Source organism: Argopecten irradians, chromosome 7 (genome assembly GCF_041381155.1).
Source record: "Argopecten irradians isolate NY chromosome 7, Ai_NY, whole genome shotgun sequence".
In the NCBI taxonomy this organism is placed as follows: Eukaryota; Metazoa; Mollusca; class Bivalvia; order Pectinida; family Pectinidae; genus Argopecten; species Argopecten irradians.
In genome coordinates, this window is record NC_091140.1 from 22,975,283 (window position 1) to 22,993,905 (window position 18,623).

At 34.7% G+C, this 18,623-nt stretch overlaps 3 protein-coding genes across 3 annotated transcripts in view; 1 reads left to right on the forward strand and 2 right to left on the reverse strand.

Annotated features, from left to right (window-relative positions):
• Positions 1–4,402: 4,402 nt before the first annotated feature.
• On the reverse strand, positions 4,403–12,092 carry LOC138327886 (endoplasmic reticulum membrane protein complex subunit 7-like). Its single transcript, XM_069274333.1, has 4 exons — positions 11,640–12,092; positions 8,716–8,974; positions 7,794–7,880; positions 4,403–6,161 (listed from the first exon to the last, which is right to left on the reverse strand). Exons 1-4 carry the CDS (start codon positions 11,846–11,848, stop codon positions 5,802–5,804), a joined length of 915 nt encoding a protein of 304 aa, XP_069130434.1. The 5' UTR covers positions 11,849–12,092; the 3' UTR covers positions 4,403–5,801.
• Positions 12,093–12,267: 175 nt separating this feature from the next.
• Positions 12,268–18,623, forward strand: part of LOC138327885 (major facilitator superfamily domain-containing protein 6-like) — a 31,115-nt gene continuing 24,759 nt past the window's right edge. Inside the window, exon 1 of the mRNA XM_069274332.1 lies at positions 12,268–12,468. The gene's annotated coding sequence lies outside the window, so the exon portion shown is untranslated. The remainder of the gene's footprint in view (positions 12,469–18,623) is intronic.
• LOC138327887 (endoplasmic reticulum membrane protein complex subunit 7-like) lies at positions 13,667–17,937 on the reverse strand. The gene is made up of 4 exons (XM_069274336.1): positions 17,692–17,937; positions 16,954–17,212; positions 16,550–16,630; positions 13,667–16,413 (listed from the first exon to the last, which is right to left on the reverse strand). The coding sequence occupies exons 1-4, from the start codon at positions 17,907–17,909 to the stop codon at positions 16,279–16,281; spliced, it is 693 nt and encodes a 230-aa protein (XP_069130437.1). The 5' UTR covers positions 17,910–17,937; the 3' UTR covers positions 13,667–16,278.

Consider the following 18,623-nt stretch of genomic DNA (forward strand, 5'->3'; position numbering starts at 1 on the left):
GCCTCATTGAACGTAGTAAACGGCATTTTCAACTTCAGTATTGCCGGTATCAAACTTCAACATTAGTTTACGAGTGATCTTCTATTTGTCTGCATTGTACCACCATTTTGAAACAGATCAATGTGTATATTTCAACTCATTCCCCCTAAACATAAACAAAAATACCATAACAATTTACCGTGTTACACAACATTGACAATCTTACACGATCGTTTAGGTATGCGCAAGCTCAACACAGCCTGTTCGGTTCCTAAATCCCCTGTCGATGAGAAAATGACAATCAGAGCGTCAGTATGCAGCGCCTTGTTGAAGCTTTTTGTTCAAAAGATGATTTTGTCTGCATCTGGTAAGATTTCGGTTTATTATGAGACAGAGAACAAAGCTCAGAGTCGTCAATGAGTAGGACGTGGGCTCCCGAGGCCAAAGAACCATTTGCTGAATAGATGATGACCACATCATTTGGGGACCCAAAAGACGTTATTATATTGTACTATTTACCACGAGAAGTATAATAACTGGAGTGTGCCATGCAAACTTGCTAGACCAGCTGAGAACCGCCATCCATGGAAAAACATCGAGGTAATATCTCGAGGTGTTTTGCCGCAACATAACAACGCGAGAGTCAACGAGAGTTACGAGAAAACGTTACGGTAGTTAAAGAGTAGAGCAATGCAAAAGACTCTTAACTTAACTTTTTCATTCCTGGTCGGATGGCAAATGCAGACCGTTAATCTAATTGCAGCACACTAGAGGTCAATTGCATCGTTTCATTCAAGAGGCTACCGAACTTTGCAATAGTAAGTCTATTGTTTTCGCCATGTAATATATCCTGGACATTCTGACTTTGAGTTAACCATTTGTTTGTTACTTTGATACTTCAACTAATGCTGAAACAACTACACAAGACATATTACGGTGACACCCCATGAAGAAGCAGTGATGGATCGCCTCGTTTTCACTTCTCTCTTGGGGGTAATCACGTGATACGAAGTGTGATTTCTTTAGAGTCATTTTAACACCCCAATAAATACATTTTTGTAAACTTATATTTTCCATTCGCTTAAATTGATCGACGGAATGAAAAAGTAGCGTTTTCTCCCCTAATGATACCACTGCCATAGATCAGGTATAAACACAGCGTTCCTCAGAGACAATGACGCTGACACATTCTACTCACAAGTGTCAATTAAATTGACACGTAGCATTCACCGGTGACACAGTCATAAATTACTATCAGTCAGGCATTCGTAAAATTGCAAATTTTTCAAAGGAAATTTGACAGAAAATGAACGAAACAGCTGACAATACGACGTCATGTCTGATCAGTTCTATTGTTTCACAGCTTAACGGTAGTTAGAGTCATTTGTAGCGATTGCCCTATTTCGAGGTTCCAGAAAAAACATTCTTGTTAAAATATTCCTCGTCGTTGACAAACGATAAACGAAGTTGAAAATTTAGAATTTTTTTATATAATTCAGAATACAACTGAATGCATACCGTAAAAATAAGGCATGGATTTCACTCAGTGTTTCTAGATATGACAAACCAATATATATTTGTTCGTTGAATCACATCGTCTCACCTATCCTGGCCTCTTCTTACTCAGTAGGCCACGTAAGGCCCAAGACATTTAGACTAAAATAACATGTTTACGGTACTTTACTCATTATCTCAATATGAATCGGGTGCATTACATTTTTCCTGAGTAAAGCTTAAAAACGACTTGTACATGTATATTGACTTACGGTCAGGCATTATACAGACATAGAACAAGATGGACAACATAAGAGAAGTAGGAAAGTTCGTCATCAGGTAATGGTAAGGCAAAGTCCATCGCTTTGGAGGTATTATACCTATGAAACCGTCATGCAAAGAACGACTGTACGTCATGCGAAGAGCGACAGTCCGACAATGCACTTAGCGAAGAGCGACTGTTCGCAAAGCGAAGAGCAACAATGCGCCATGCGAAGACCCAAAATGTACAAAGCGCAGAGCAACAATGCGTCACGCGAAGAGCAACAATATACCAAGCGAAGAACAACAGTGTGTCAAGGGAAGAGCAAGAGTGTGTCATGCGAAGAGCAATAGTGCGTGGTGCGGTCATGCGAAGAGCAACCCAGTGTACCTTGAGCGAAAAGCAACAATGCGCTATGCGAAGAGCAACAATGTGCCAAGCGTAGAGTAACATTGTTCCATGCGAAGATTAACAATATGCCCAGCGAAGAGCAACAGTGTGCCAAGCGAAGAGCAATAATGCGTCATGCGAAGAGCAACAATGTGTCATGAAAATAGCAAGTGTGCCAAGCTAAGAGTAACAGTGTGCTAATCTAAGAGTAACAGTGTGCCAAGCTAAGAGTAACACTGTGCCAAGCTAAGAGTAACAGTGTGCCAAGCTAAGAGTAACAGTGTGCCAAGCTAAGAGTAACAGTGTGCCAAGCTAAGAGTAACAGTGTGCCGAGCTAAGAGTAACAGTGTGCCAAGCTAAGAGTAACAGTGTGCCAAGCTAAGAGTAACAGTGTGCCAAGCTAAGAGTAACAGTGTGCCAAGCTAAGAGTAACAGTGTGCCAAGCTAAGAGTAACAGTGTGCTAAGCTAAGAGTAACACTGTGCCAAGCTAAGAGTAACACTGTGCCAAGCTAAGAGTAACAGTGTGCCAAGCTAAGAGTAACAGTGTGCCAAGCTAAGAGTAATAGTGTGCCAAGCTAAGAGTAACAGTGTGCCAAGCTAAGAGTAACAGTGTGCCAAGCTAAGAGTAACAGTGTGCCAAGCTAAGAGTAACAGTGTGCTAAGCTAAGAGTAACAGTGTGCCAAGCTAAGAGTAACAGTGTGCCAAGCTAAGAGTAACAGTGTGCCAAGCTAAGAGTAACAGTGTGCCAAGCTAAGAGTAACAGTGTGCCAAGCGAAGAGCAATAATGCGTCATGCGAAGAGCAACAATGTGTCCAGCGAAGAGCAACACTATGCCATGCGAAAAGCAACAGTGTTTCAAGCGAAAAGCAACAGTCTGCCATGCGAAAAGCAACAGTGTTTGAAGCGAAGAGCAACAATGTGTCATGCGAAGAGCATGTGTGACAAGCGGAGAACAACAATATGCCAAGTAAAGAGCAACATTGTTCCACGCGAAGAGCAACAATGCGCCATGCGAAGAGCAACAGTGTTCCAAGCGAAGAGCAACAGTATGCTAAGCAAAGATCAACAATATGCCAATGGAAGAGAAACAGTGTGCCAACTGAAGAGTGACAATGTGTCATGTGACAAACACACTGTCGCTCTGAATGGTTCGCATGTCGGGGTCGCTAATGCGACATGGCCGAAATCAGCTGTCATAATTACCGCCGTCTTGTCAATAATATACATGTAAATGACTTGCCTCCGAAGCGACAATGATATACCTGATGACGTGCATTTCTACTCGTGAATACCAATACAATATATACGGTACAAGTATGTCCCTTTAAAAGTTTTGTTCTTCCGAAATAGAAATTTATAAACAGTGGAACCCCGATATACTGAAGACCTTGGGAATGGAAAATCTCTTTAGATTATCCAGATTTCAATATAAACAAGGATATAAACAATGGATATGTATGAACAGGAACTATAATTCATTTCAAATCAAACAGTATTTCAATATAACCTATTTTAAATTAAGTGTGTTCCAAGGTGTAATGGTCCTCTGTTATACCCTTTAATGCATTGAAAGCGGAGGATGGAAAACATCACCTTGTCTCACACCTTCTGTATAACTGAACAATACAGTACACTATGCTGTGGGACTTATTAATTACAAATCAGCACACCATTTAACACATAGAAACCGTATTCTTATAAGTGAAAGAATTAACATCTAACTGGTTACAATTCGGCAGCTCAACACCATGCTCGTTTAAATCAGCTACATCTTCTGATATTAGGGTGCTCCCAAATTAGAAACTAAACGAATCATGATCATACATTCGTCATAAATGTGAAAATCAAAACATCATTCGTATTGTGTCACACTAATGCTAACAATAACACTAACACTTTCCATAATTCGAAGTAAGAAAAAATAAATCCACAATTTGATCAACATGGAGTCGGTACAATTTCCATATCCATGACACGTGATCCCATACGTTACATTTGTAATACTGAATGACATCCAAAGTTTCCATCTGTATTACCACTTAACATACTTAATGCAATCTACAGTACTTTGGGCTTCACCATCTTGAGATTCAGTTGGCAATTATGGGAATATGAATGCCAATGGGACATGGTGAAACTTAATGAAGCGCACTTCATGTTGAATTTGTCGATGTCCAGTGTCCAGTTAGCATTCATACTCATTTAATTACCAACTCAATGCTTATATTTACGTTTGATAACAATTTTATGATTAAATCCCAAGTGAGTTTGCAACTATAATGAACAAACACTTTATTATCGTCAAGTATGGAACAGCCATTTGGACAGCCATATTCCGTGATCACTGGCACGACAATTGTGACGTCACAATGATAATAACAGATGGCAGTTCATGCACTGATAATAACAAATGGCAGTTCATGCACAGGTGAACACAAACTGCGTTTTACTGTAAGTTTATTCATAGTGGGGTTGTAGTAGAAATGTAAATATATCGCCGTATCATTTCCTCGGCTCCCGGGAATCTGTCGAATCTGTTGATATTGATCAAACAATTTTACTTATGTCAATAAAAATTATTTTGGACCAAATACGTGTATATGTTTGAATCGGAACCTTTCTACTGTTCGCATTGGACAGTCAGTCGTTTCATAACGAACCTTAAAGATGCTCCACCACTGACAAATGGTTATTTTTCTCTATCAAAAACTGTAACAGACGATTTAGTATTTTTCTTCAGTTACAAAAGTTACTTACTTTACACCATTACCACCATTGAAAAGTTTGAGCTTCTTATTTTAATTCAAGATAAAAATATCAAAAATAATTAATTGCATCCCGAAAAAATTCTGTGGCACTATATCCGATATGGAATGCAATACTGATTGTGCATGCACCAAAAGCAAAATAAATTATTTTAAATTACTTTTTTGTGCTATCTTAAGATAGATCTGATATGAAAACAAATGTTTCTTTTTCTCTTTTATTTATTGATATGTTTTTTTGTGAATATACATGTTGTTTACCTATACATACATTTATTTCTGTCTTGATTTTTTTATCGAATTGAGATAGGAAATCTTAGGTAAATGCACTAGTTATAGTGCAAGACAAGCCCGACTAGTTTTTAATTCATTGAGAAGGCTTTTGGACTACGGGAGATAACTCCCACTAAATGTGGTGACCGTACATTTATTACATTTATTGACATTGTCGCAAAAATAACAGTATGAAATAATGTAATCTATTTTATCAAGATTACAGTTAGCTGTAAAATTTCTGCAACATACGCTTTAGCTACGTGTCCTTAAGTTATAAAATTCAAAATGCACATGTCGCGTCCAAAGGGAATTGAATGTATTTCTATATAATCACCAATTTTATATTACGTTCTACTGTCCCTTTTCGTAACTACAAATTTGAAAGTAAAGAAATCGTTATCACTAACTACAGAATTGTCTTTTCCAATTATATCTTAGCATTCTTTTTTCAGTTTTCATACATATGGAGCTATAATAATTAATTAGTTTCCATATATCATTCTCGTACGATTGATGGAGTAGTTTTATCAAGATTTCCAAACGTCTCAGAATATGTATTGTACCAGAATATCATGAATTGAATCTGTTTTTTGGGTTGTTTTTTGTTTTTGTTTTTTCCCCTCTCATTTCCCTTCAGCGACGTCTTATCATTCTCTTATTAAAACTTTTCTCGTGTCTAACTTTTGATTTCGGTCGGTCAGTAAATGGTGTAGTAGATGGTGTTTGTGTCTTTTTGTCTCCCTCGTAAAAATAATTAGCGAGCCACTCAGCCAAGTCAAAGCTGAACATTGGGAGGAGGGGCTCTTCTTTTTCCTTTGGTGTTTTTCTTTTCTTTTTCTTTTTCTCTTTTTTCTCTGCGTTTTCTTCGGTTGTCTCCCCTTCTACGACTTCCTCCTCCTCCTCCTGAGCCTGCCCGCCTCCCCCCTCATCCAATCCCATCCCGATGACTCCTCCTCGTCCTCCAGTCATCGTACTTAATTGACGTTTGAATTGCTGAGGCATAAACGAAATATAAGGATTTAGATATAATCCATAGATATATGATACATGTATGTTTGTTTGATTAATTAACGTCCTATTAACAGCTAAGGTCATGTAAGGACGACCTCCAATGTATTGACCTAGGATAATGACTCTGGCTGTTAATAGGACGTAAAACTAAACAAACCTTAGGTAATGATATTAAAAATTGTCGTTTTTGTAACCCTCGTGACCTGTACCCAGCGTTCACTGTGCCCGTAAATTTCTCGAAAATAAACAAACAACGAGTTTAATATAAGCTCACGAAAAGCAAATATATAATATCATGTTCATTGTATTACGACGGCACTGACCTAAATATCAGACTATATAGTGTACACAAAGATCAGACTATATATAGTCTACCCAAAGATCAGACTATATACTGTACACAAAGATCAGACTATATATAGTCTACCCAAAGATCAGACTATATACTGTACACAAAGATCAGACTATATACTAAACACAAAGATAAGACTATATACTGTTCACAAAGATAAGACTATATACTGTTCACAAAGACCAGACTATATACTTAACACAAAGATCAGACTATATAGTGTACACAAAGATCAGCCTATATAGTCTAAACAAAGATCAGACTATATAGTCTAAACAAAGATCAGACTAATAGTCTACACAAAGATCTACTATATTAACAAAGATCAGACTTATAGTCTACACAAAGACAACATTAACAGACTATATACTAACACAAAAGTCCAAGACTATATACTGTACACAAAAATCAGACTATATAGTCTAAACAAAGATCAGACTATATAGTCTACACAAAGATCAGACTATATAGTCTACACAAAGATCAGACTATATATAGTCTACACAAAGATCTTACTATACTGTACACAAAGATCAGACTATATAGTCTACACAAAGATCAGACTATATAGTCTACACAAAGATCAGACTATATAGTCTACACAAAGATCAGACTATATAGTGTACACAAAGATCAGACTATATAGTCTACACAAAGATCAGACTATATAGTCTACACAAAGATCAGACTATATAGTCTACACAAAGATCAGACTATATACTGTACACAAAGATCAGACTATATATATACACAAGACAATATGTACACAAGACTATATACTGTACACAAAGATCAGACTATATAGTCTACACAAAGATCAGACTATATAGTTACACAAAGATCAGACTATATATGTACTATATAGTCTACACAAAGATCAAAATATATCAGACATATACTATAACGCAAAGATCAGACTGTTACAAAGATATATATACTACACAAAGATACTATATATTACACAAAGATCAACTTTATATACTAAACACAAAGATCTTACTATACTGTACACAAAGATCAGACTATATAATGTAAACAAAGATCAGATCATATACTAAACACAAAGAAAAGATTATATACTAAACACAAAGATCAGATTATATAGTCTACACAAAGATCAGACTATAAACTGTACACCTACTTCTTTTCGCGTGAGACCAATGTTACGGCGATTGGAACCTGACAAAATATATCGCCGCAAAAAAATCAACTACGAGTAAAACCTGGGAAAGATATCTGGAACTAGTATAACATTAACTTACCTGTTGCACTTGTGGGTTCAGTAAAGATTGGTTTAACATATTTGGGAACATGAGCAGACCCAGTAGAGGCAGCAGAACAGTGATCACCTGGAACCAGAGTCGTATTAAAACATGTCACATGACGGAGACAATCAACCCCCGACCTCGTGATCTTGATCTCGCTTGAGAGTTCGAGATTGTGGGTCGCAAGATTGGAGATGGTACTAATTATAACCAGTCATTACATGTATATGTTTGAGCAATGGACGGTACACGAGTTTCTTAACTCCAGATCACCCGCGACATGCATCCCTTGTGATATCTTTAATATACAGATTTCACACTCCATTACATGTTTAACTTCTAACATATCTGAGAATTAGATACAGTCTATATAAATATGGACCCACTAGAGTGCCCACAGACCATTTTCAGACGTTTTATGGGTTTATATGGTGTATAGTTCTAGATAAAATATTTATCTAGACCCCCTATGACGTCTAAAATGGTCGTCTATGGACATTCTGGTGGGTCGAAATTGATATATACACTGTAACTAATTCTCAGATCCCTGCGATGATTTTTACGTTTCATATTTATAGGCGGGGTGGAGTGTAATTACAATTGAGTATGATTTTTTACGTTCTTTTTAAGCATTCTCAAAAACCAGGTGATTTTTTTATAATATTAAATGAACAATCTGGGCCCAGTTTCATCAACATTTCCTTAACTTTAAATTCTCCATGGGAAGCATTACAAAGAAGTTGAGTTAAGCTCTTTTAATTGAAAATTTTCTCCTCAAATTCTGTAATGCTTTCCTGTGAAAAATTTTAAATTTAGAAACAGTATTGCCAACTCATGTAGGAAACTGGGTCCTGTGTTATGAGTGACTTCAGAGTCAACCATTAATGACACATTGTAATTCTATTATAAACAGTAATACCATTGGGTTATATATGATGTCTTCCAGCTTCAGTGAACTCCTTTTCTCAAAGAAGCGGTGCTTCCTACATTCCTTGAACTGTAGCGGATATTTTATTTGGCGGATGTGGTTGGGTTGGACAAGGTTCAGTTCGCTAGCCCTCTTTTTTCCATTGCGGAATATTTGAACGCGAGCGGGAGAAAACTCGTACAAGGGATTTGTCACCTCCACAACATAGTCCCCTCTGGGCAGACCGTGAACCGTAAACTGACCATCTGTTCTGAAACAGGAAACTGGCAAAAATTAAATCCCAGTTGGTAAATCTCTAACTGTAATGGAGATAACTCTATTAAAACGAAGTCTATGCAAAGTACTACCACAAATAACTCAGGTAGATGTCAGCCTTAAATAACGTTCTTTAACACTCTGAAAACTTGACTGTTGATGTGCCCCTGCCGCCTGTCCTTATATGACCTTTAATGTTGGTATCCCCTACACACTTGTCCTCATTGGCTATCGATATCTTCCCCGTAACTCTTTAAAGAACATTTTAAAATAAAATTGAATTCACCCTTACATGTCATCACTGTTACATGACTATTGTTTACTTTTTTAGGTATGGTTGTAAACAGGACATTTGACCAATACAAACTAGTACAATGAATACTTTAAAGATGAATCTATTTTTCTTTACATTCTTGCTTGAATATATCACATAACTTATCTGTGATAACATAAACTATATCTATATAGTCAGATGTACCGTATATGCCTAAACTGCCATCAATACTGCCATCAATACCCTACCTCAATCTAAACATTCACCTTCACTTTCTAACATTTAATGAAAGCAAACATTCAAAACACAATTGTTGGTTTGTTTTAATTTTATCCAATATTTGAAAATTTTCAGTTTTCTTCCTATTTCTAAAGGCAGTCTTCATAACTGGTGAACCCTGACATTCGCTGACCTTATATGACCCCGTATTGTGTACCAAAACGTCTAATGTACATATCAAATCCAATGATATGTTCGTACTATCTTTTGTAAACACTCAGATCAGCAATGCATGAGTATGGTTTAGTAAACTCTTATTTCCCTTTCAGCTTAAATGTTGAGGTCGTATTGTTGATAAGTCGGGTGCCGTAATGTATGTACATGTATACTTTTATACATTAAATAATGACTTAAACACATAAAAGAAAAAGAGAAAGAAACAAAATCTGCAAAATATGAATGCACATGTATTTTAAATGTTATTCGTACTTTAAAGGCCCACTACCTTTCCGAAGCAAAATTTAAAGGTTTCTTAAAAACATTAATAACAAAAGAAAATGTCTATCCATGGCCTAAGATGAGTTAACAACACCAAACATATGCAAGATTTCCTGGGTAATAATGATAACTGTGGAGATTCAGTTCGCCGTTTTGCCGTCTGTGCGCAGTGAGAGTCAACTACTACGTGGTATTTAGGACGACGGCGGGAAACATAAGACGACCCGAGTTATGAAAATTTACATTTTATTTATTTCAATTAAACTTTTCTGAGAGATGATGATGAGTCTAGTACTAAAGATGAGTTAATAAGTTTTGCGACTCTACAAAATTACCGATCTCGTTATACAATCCCATTTTAAAAAATAAAAGCCGTTTTGGAAAGGTAATGGACCTTTAACGTCAATAAACCAGCGACATTAAAAATTATGTTACGGATATATAAATGAATTCATTAACTTTGAATTACATGCAGATCTCACATAAATTCCTTTTGATAACTGGTGTATTTTACATGTGTTTACTAAACGTCCCATTGTATAGCTCCTTCAGTTACAAAATGAAAACAACTGCACACATAATTTGCTTGATTTAAAGAACTTATGAAATTAGAAACGTTTAGGAATGTTGTGTGTTTGTGACAGTCTCTAAAACAGCAAACTAGCAAACTTAAATGTTCAAAACATTCAAATGACCACAAAATGAAACACTGCCTATATTACGTGAACACTATATTTAATTCCGATGAAAGTACCTACATTGTTTTCCGACTGACTTGTTAAATCTGGTTTTTGGAATAAGGCCAAAGGTATTCGGAAATTCCTATAGTATATAATGATGAATGGACTCATTTTCGTTTTGTATAAAAACATATTTCAAAGTAAAGATCTTGACTAATTAACCATGCTTCACGATTTAGTATTGTTTTACAGCGTGTTATATGTACAAAATGTATAGGTGGTTATAGTACTCGCATTGCATACAGAACAAGACTTATTCACACTTTCTTTTCTTTCTATGGACGGACTTTTCAGTGCTGTGGAGATTTAGTAGATATAAAATACAAATATTATTAGATGGGTTTCGGGGGAACGTAAGTCCATCATTCCGTTCTAATTCATAAAGCTTTCAAATATTTATCTGTAATATGTATATTATATCACTTCCTTTCTTTCACATCGTATGATGTTCTAAAAAACTTTTTTTTTTAAGAAAAAAAATTAATTTAATTATTCATGAAAACACATGGACATGCATACCAAATAATTGCAGACTACCATGAGACAGAATCGTTTATTTTTCTTTGGTCGTTTGCTATTAATAATAAGAATGATAACAATATCAATTGGCTTTATATCAAGTCAGTGACACTTTGGGTCAAGAGATTCTTCTTCCATGTGGCCGACGTAATAACATATATATATATATATATACAGTAATACACACACTATTTATATAGACCATATCACAGACAATGCAAATTTTATTGAAATATATTTACCACAGTCAGCTTATCGCAGAAAATATAGAACGGAAAATGGCAATCATACCTATAAACCTAATGCCGCAAAATGGAGATGGCCTGGTGCATTAAAATCCTATCCTCGCCCCTTCCAGACTACCATATTCCCTGCAACCCACGCCCCACCCCCGTTATTTTTTAACTTACCTGATAAAACCCTGATATTTGCCTCCGTCGACAAGAACTCGGGTTTGAGATATCCAGGCCGTGCTGTTTACAGACCACAATTCGACCTTCCCTTCCAATGTAAAGAGCTCTCCGATTTCCTCCTCGTGACTGTCCCCGGCCCCACGGGACTCAATAATGGGCGCGACTGTCCATAGAATAAGCAACATCCATGGTATAAGTCCGCCCATTGTTAAGTTTTGAAGAGATTTTTTAACTGAATTCCAAAACTGAATTCAATGAAAAATTAATGAAGCGACGAACTTTAAATACCAGGGTCTTTCACAGACAATAGACATCTACATGTGCATACATAATCAATGTCAGTCCAAAATGAAGATATTTAATTTGGATTTTTAAAATAAAGACATTGCTATAATGGACGGTTCAAAGGTCAGACTAATAGGTATGTCTGACATTCCATTTGCCGGTAATAATAGATACAGCTCAGTTAGAATTTCCTTGTATATATTTGGACATGTCGTAATGGGTTTTTTAGTATGCGTGATCTGATACGCTTCAATTCTTTAGATTTCACGGGTCAGGTACTTTGTAGATGACCGTGTTAGTACTAGTCTATATAGAGTACTATTTAGCTGTCACCGTATAAAACAAATATGTTTACTCTGCCTACATTTCGTTCCCCGACGACAATCCGTCAGAAATTTTCCGCCTGTCTTACAGAGCTACGTTATCGCAGCGAGTCATTTTCACCTTACTGTATGGGGGACATGGAACATTACAAAAAGGAGAAGCAAGGACATCGACTACATCCAAACCATTATGTAGACCATGGACCACACAGTTAACGGTAAATTAAGGAATTAATCAACGTACATTATTACTAAACATCTAGACAAGGTTGGCTACAATGTAACAGATTTAAAAACATTTTATTCTCTTATGGATTCTGAACCACTTAATGTATACTCTATATAATTTGAACAAACTTTTAGGTTTAGAATTTAACTGCACATTGTATGGGGCACCGTTGTACTATTTTCTCCGCTTTTTGGATATCCTAAATTCGAATTAGCGATATCCAAAATTCGAATTCTTGATATTCAAAATTCGAATTTAGGATATCCCAAAATCAATTATTGATATCCAAAAATGGATATCCAGAATACGATTTTAGATACCAATAATACGAATTATTGATATCAAAAATTCCATTTTTGGATATCAAAAATCCGAATACTTGATATCCAAAAATGAATTCTGGATATCCAAAATTCGAATTCTTGATACCCAAAAATCCATTCTTGATAAACAAAATTCGAATATTTGGATATCAATAAATCGAATTTTGGATATCTAAAAAGCGGAGAAAATAGTACAACGGCGCCCCATAATTCTGTATACAACTTTTAGGCTTAGATTTTGACCAAACATTCTGTATACAACCTTTAGGTTTAGACTTTGGCCAAACATTCTGTATACAACCTTTAGGTTTAGTCTTTGGCCAAACATTCTGTATACAACCTTTAGGTTTAGACTTTGACCAAACATTCTGTATACAACCTTTAGGTTTAGACTTTGACCAAACATTCCGTATACAACCTTTAGGTTTAGACTTTAACAAACATTCTGTATACAACGTTTAGGTTTAGACTTTAACCAAACATTCTGTATACAACCTTTAGGTTTAGACTTTGACCAAACATTCTGTATACAACCTTTAGGTTTAGACTTTAACCAAACATTTTATATTATGCAAAGGTGAAAAAAGTTTGATGTGTCTGACGATGTAATTGTCATTCTTGTAGGAGTTATCGTTACTTTGTAACAGGAAATATATTATGAATTGATTCTAAGGTCATTCGGTCTAGTAGTCTGTTAGTAATGACCAAGTTTGAGGTTGTAACTAGATCATCTCGTAAGTTATAGATTAAACCTAATCTGTTGCCAGTCAGGTTAAAATGTAGAGTAATTATAAACAATATTACAGAAGACCCCGAGTTCTTCAGCAGTTTATGATTGCAAGGAATAAATTTCATCAACATCAGCATATTTCAATTTTTTATTTATATTAAAACATCAGGTTTATTTGTTGAGAAAACGTTTTTGGAGATCAATAAAAAGGTTGGTTACCTTAGGAAAATAGTGTTACATCTAGGTGGTAAAATAAGCAGGCAACCTTTGGTAGTGAAACATGGGACAAAATATTCTGTATTTGATACAGGCATATTCTAAACGTACATTGTACTTTCACTTTAACTAATTCACCCCTGAAATTTTGAAATGAACTGTTCCAGTTTTAGATTCAAAAGAGTTCAAATGTTTCTTCAAGGGTGAATGAGTTATTACCCATAATTCCTCACAATACCCGCCCTGCATTTTAAGATGTCTGTCTACCTGATCAAATTACACTAAACTATGTCAAAAGAGTGTGAAAAGAGTTTTCTGCGTTCTATTTAAGTAGTTGTGTTTCAAACAACATGGCATTAGTCCAATTTCTTTGTTGAATATTGCTGTTTATATTTCTGTAAATTACAACACAAATTTTCCATCCCATAAATTACATTGTATAGTCTCAACTAAGACAGGGATGAATACACAAATAATCACAATATGGAAAATCTAATTCAAGTTCTGTAATAGGAAAATCTAACTTCACAATGAAACGGTCTGGTCTTACTACACATTATAAAACATATATGCATATCCTTTCTTACACGTAAAGAAAATCTTGATTTATACAGTTACTGTATCACATCTGTACTGCAAATACATAAAAAGTAATTATCTTACACACAAGTATTACCATCACAGCATCAACAACAACATTTACTGTACAGAAAAACTAAAGTCAAAAGTAATGTCTACATAATTGACTGTCGTTGATGTAATTGTATAATCAACATACACCTTCAAAGAATTATCGATCTTAATATTGATCTTAAGGTACATTGAACCCGCCAAATTTCAAAAATATTCAAGATGAAAATTCTACTTTAGAATGCTCAAATCCAATATATATTATTGTCTTATGTTTTTTTTTACATGAAGTAGAATAAAAATATCATATTTTTTCCATATACCAAGAATAGTTGACTATTTCCTGGTCTCTTGTGAACATTAAAAACAACACATGGAATATCAATGACATCAATATGATGTATTTCTTCATCACTGGGATATATTTCACCTTCCTGAATAATCTTATTACATTCCTCAGACAAAACAATTATATATTAACCATATTAAACACTTCTGTATTTACATGTACAAATCAAGTAGGAGTGTAACCATTAGTCACGCTTCACTTGTCTGTAGCTTAGATTACAAGTAAGAATGTCACATTTAGATTAGTTGGTATTTTAACGCCTGTTTCTATGTCATCAAATTACAAATGTGGATGATTTTAGCAACCGTGAACATTTATTGACCTTCTTTCCTAACTCTATTGTCTTAATTTAAAATTAGTCATTTCTTTCCCAACTCTACATCAAATTTACTAGAGTATGCTCTAACAGTGGCACCACACTAAAACACCAAACAAAAGGATATCTGGCCTAGATATAGATCTGTCTGTCAGTGCAGGTTGTAGAAAGTCTTGTGGAAAAGCCAGAGTAAACAAAACCATCATTAAACTACTGGTTTCTTTATAATATTGGAACAACTGAATGATTGTACTACATGTAGTATTGTTAATACCCACAACAGTGTCTTTTCTCTCTCTTCTTTCTATTGAAATTTACATGTACATCATTCCTATCTGGAAATGCTTTTTAATTGAAAATAAAAACACTCAAATTCAGACATGTTTATGTGTAAGATAAGATGATCTGAACATTTAATTAAGTGATTTATATGTACATATAATAAATTATGAAAATTTACAGATACTGTACAAGCATTATGATGAACACGGGTATGGCTGCAAACTACTCATAAAGTATGAGCTAAATCCATTCAAAACTGCAACCTAGCTCCATTACTTTGAGAAAGGTTACCCTGTACATTGAATCAACTTTTCATTTGACTTCATGATTTTTTTTTCTTACAATACATGTAAGATTCTGTTAATACTCACACATATATCTACCACAGTTTTAAAGCTTACTTTAATCTTGCCCTAAAATTGAATTTCAATTTGCAAATCCATTACACAATATTTTAGTTTCTTTTTATTCTATGTTTTTTTTAGGCAAAATATTGGACAATGCCTACCTGACCAAAAAATGTGATACTTCAATTGTTAGACCTGTTATTAATAAAGTACTTTTTGTTCTCAGCTCACACAATTCAATTGGTATGCTCCTATGACAGTATAATAAAGAACTTTTTCTGTGCACAGATTGCTACGTATGTGAAAAACACTGAGTCTGGAAATTTATATCTTATACTTTCCACCCTTCAGGCCAGTTAAATACAAAGTATCATACCAGACAACCTGGGTTTAAATAAATGCGGTATGATACATTCAAAATACTTTATATGTTATTCATTTTTGCAAAATGATAGTGTTTCCCTAGACAAGACACACTTACCATTTGAGCTGTATATATCTGGTCAGCTCAATTAAGTCTCATTATTTCAGAAAGTCACTAATCATGTATATTAACAAAATTCTAAATTGTTGGAATCCTGTGAATGAGAAATATAAACTGTCTTATTATGATCTTCGTTTTGTTGCTTTTGTTTTAGATGTTTTCTTGTTGTCTGGGCCACCAAGCCATCCAGCTAATATCTCTGATATGTCTGGCATTGCAGATTTGTCATTCAGTGCTTTCATCTGGTTCTGCATTTCCTGTTAAAAGAGAAGAAATAATCTTTGATACCATTTATTAAAGTTTGTACGATAAATAGACATATACACACTAAACACTACTCAACATGTTCACATTTTAGATTCTAAGAATTATGAAGTACTATTTTTTTTTTACCTTTTGTGCACCTGGGTCGGCTGCATTCATCATCTTTGGTAAAACCATAATTAAAAACAGCGGGAGCACCATGGTCAGTACCTACAAAGAAAAATAAACGTCTCCAGAATATTATCCGAGTTAAAAAGTTAATATGGTATATATATACATAGTACCTTAGCAGTAATCTATATGCTTATTATCATTAATCAAAAGTAAAAAAAATCATGTTCAGATGCACAAGGTAACCAGCAACCTGCAGAAATATAACTGAGTACTTGCAAGTTTTTTGTGATTTTTTTTTTAATTTCAAAAGTACTGAACATGTACCAATTATATATGTAGTATGTTTTGAATAAAAAAAAATCAAAATCAAAATATATATGACACAATTATATAAATGTCTAGGAACTTGATCAACATACCATTGGATTCATCAAGAAATCCTGAAATCTCCACTGTTCTCTTGTCTGGAAATAATTTGCTTTCATTCTTTCCTTAATTTCCAATGGATATTGTATATTTTTTACGACAGATGGTTGTAGATAGTTGACTTTTCTTGCTCTCATTTTGCCTTTAGATGTTATATCTACTCTTGCTGCATCAAATATGAAATTTGGATGTGAAACTTCTACAACATAAGATCCTGATGGAACTCCATTAATGGTAAAGGAACCATCTGACCTATAAATAACGTAAAATTTATATTGTCAAACAGAATGCACATTTTACAACATTGATAATAACATTCGATTAACATAAAATACTATTTTGTACAGGCCATCAATGATGGTTTCTACTTCAATTGAATGAAAAAATATGATAATTCACTTCACATTTTTCAATAATTCTTAGTGTTATAGCAATATTATTTCTATCTAAAAGATGAAACCAGACTATATATAGCTAATGTAGGATATTTGTAAACAGATACAAAGGTTTATATGATGAACATGTCGAGATATATTGTGATAGACAACACTGGACAACGTGCAAGTCATATTATCGGCATATTAGCTGTATTGTACCGTTAAATTTTTAGTACTATATTTCCGTTCAAGCTTTCAATTTTTGTATTGTCATGCAATCAAAATTGTTATAATGAATATTTACCAAACATTAAATTATAGAAAATGTTAGTGCCTATTAACTCTATTATTCACCTCAATAACCCAACGTAATTTCCACCGTCAACCAACACCCGGGTTTGCATCATCCAATCCTTGTCTCTGTGAGAAGCCAAATCTACTTTTCCGTCGATTTTAAAGAGACCAGCAGTTTCAGAATCAATTGATTCATCACACAAAGCTAAGCAAATCAAATTAATGACTAAAACTAGTACGCAAAAGGCGAAATTATTCCACTGAAAATCCATCTTCATCACGTTCACACAGGAAGTTGACGCGGAAAACCGGAAGTGGAGGCTTTGGCGATACTAATCTTTTTCTCGGAGAAAAGGGAAAATCCGGTGTCAAATTTCTTTAGTGACCAATGAAAAAAGATAACATAGCTTGCACACAACACAAAATACAGAGAATATGTAGAGTTTAGATGCGTCTTAATGTTTGTGGAAATGGAGTAAAAAAACCTAATTGATATAATTTTTTTAACCCTCGCGCGGTGTGGGTTAAGCGGTAAAGTAAGAGGTCCGGGCAAATAAAACAAATTTCCATTATCTGCAAATACTTTTCATTTTTGTTTTTTTAATTTATATTTCCCCTTGTTCTACTGTTCAATTATGAGCGTTGCGACATTACCTTTTTTCAAGTATTAAAAGACGAACCACTACCTTGTAATTAAAACTATAGGCCTATAGCTTATTTCTTATACTGCAATCGAGTTTGCAAAGCCCATAACTTATAAAAGAACCAGAAACACATATTAGATATGTGAAAAAAAAAACTTTTTTGAGAAGAACAAAATTTTGCCCAAAAGAGGGCGAGATCATCTTACAGAAATCCTTTTTTCTCGTTTGAAGTTGAAAAAAACCCATTCATGCAGTAAGGGGTTAACGAGTTACTGGTATAAGACTGCTATGTTCAATCCTAATAGATCCTTGGTATCTGATTTCGGCCATGTCTCATCTGCGACCCCG

Bases quoted from the DNA above. Each gene is read 5' to 3' on its own strand.
- LOC138327886 (XM_069274333.1), bottom strand. From the start codon at position 11,848: ATGGGCGGACTTATACCATGGATGTTGCTTATTCTATGGACAGTCGCG. The intron at 7,881-8,715 runs GTATTACTGTTT...CTCTGGTTCCAG, and splicing joins ACATCATATATAACCCAATG to GTGATCACTGTTCTGCTGCC. The intron at 6,162-7,793 runs GTAAGTTAATGT...TTTATGCCTCAG, and splicing joins TGAACCCACAAGTGCAACAG to CAATTCAAACGTCAATTAAG.
- LOC138327887 (XM_069274336.1), bottom strand. From the start codon at position 17,909: ATGAAGATGGATTTTCAGTGGAATAATTTCGCCTTTTGCGTACTAGTT. The intron at 17,213-17,691 runs GTGAATAATAGA...CGTTATTTATAG, and splicing joins AATTACGTTGGGTTATTGAG to GTCAGATGGTTCCTTTACCA. The intron at 16,414-16,549 runs GTAAAAAAAAAA...CTCTTTTAACAG, and splicing joins CCGACCCAGGTGCACAAAAG to GAAATGCAGAACCAGATGAA.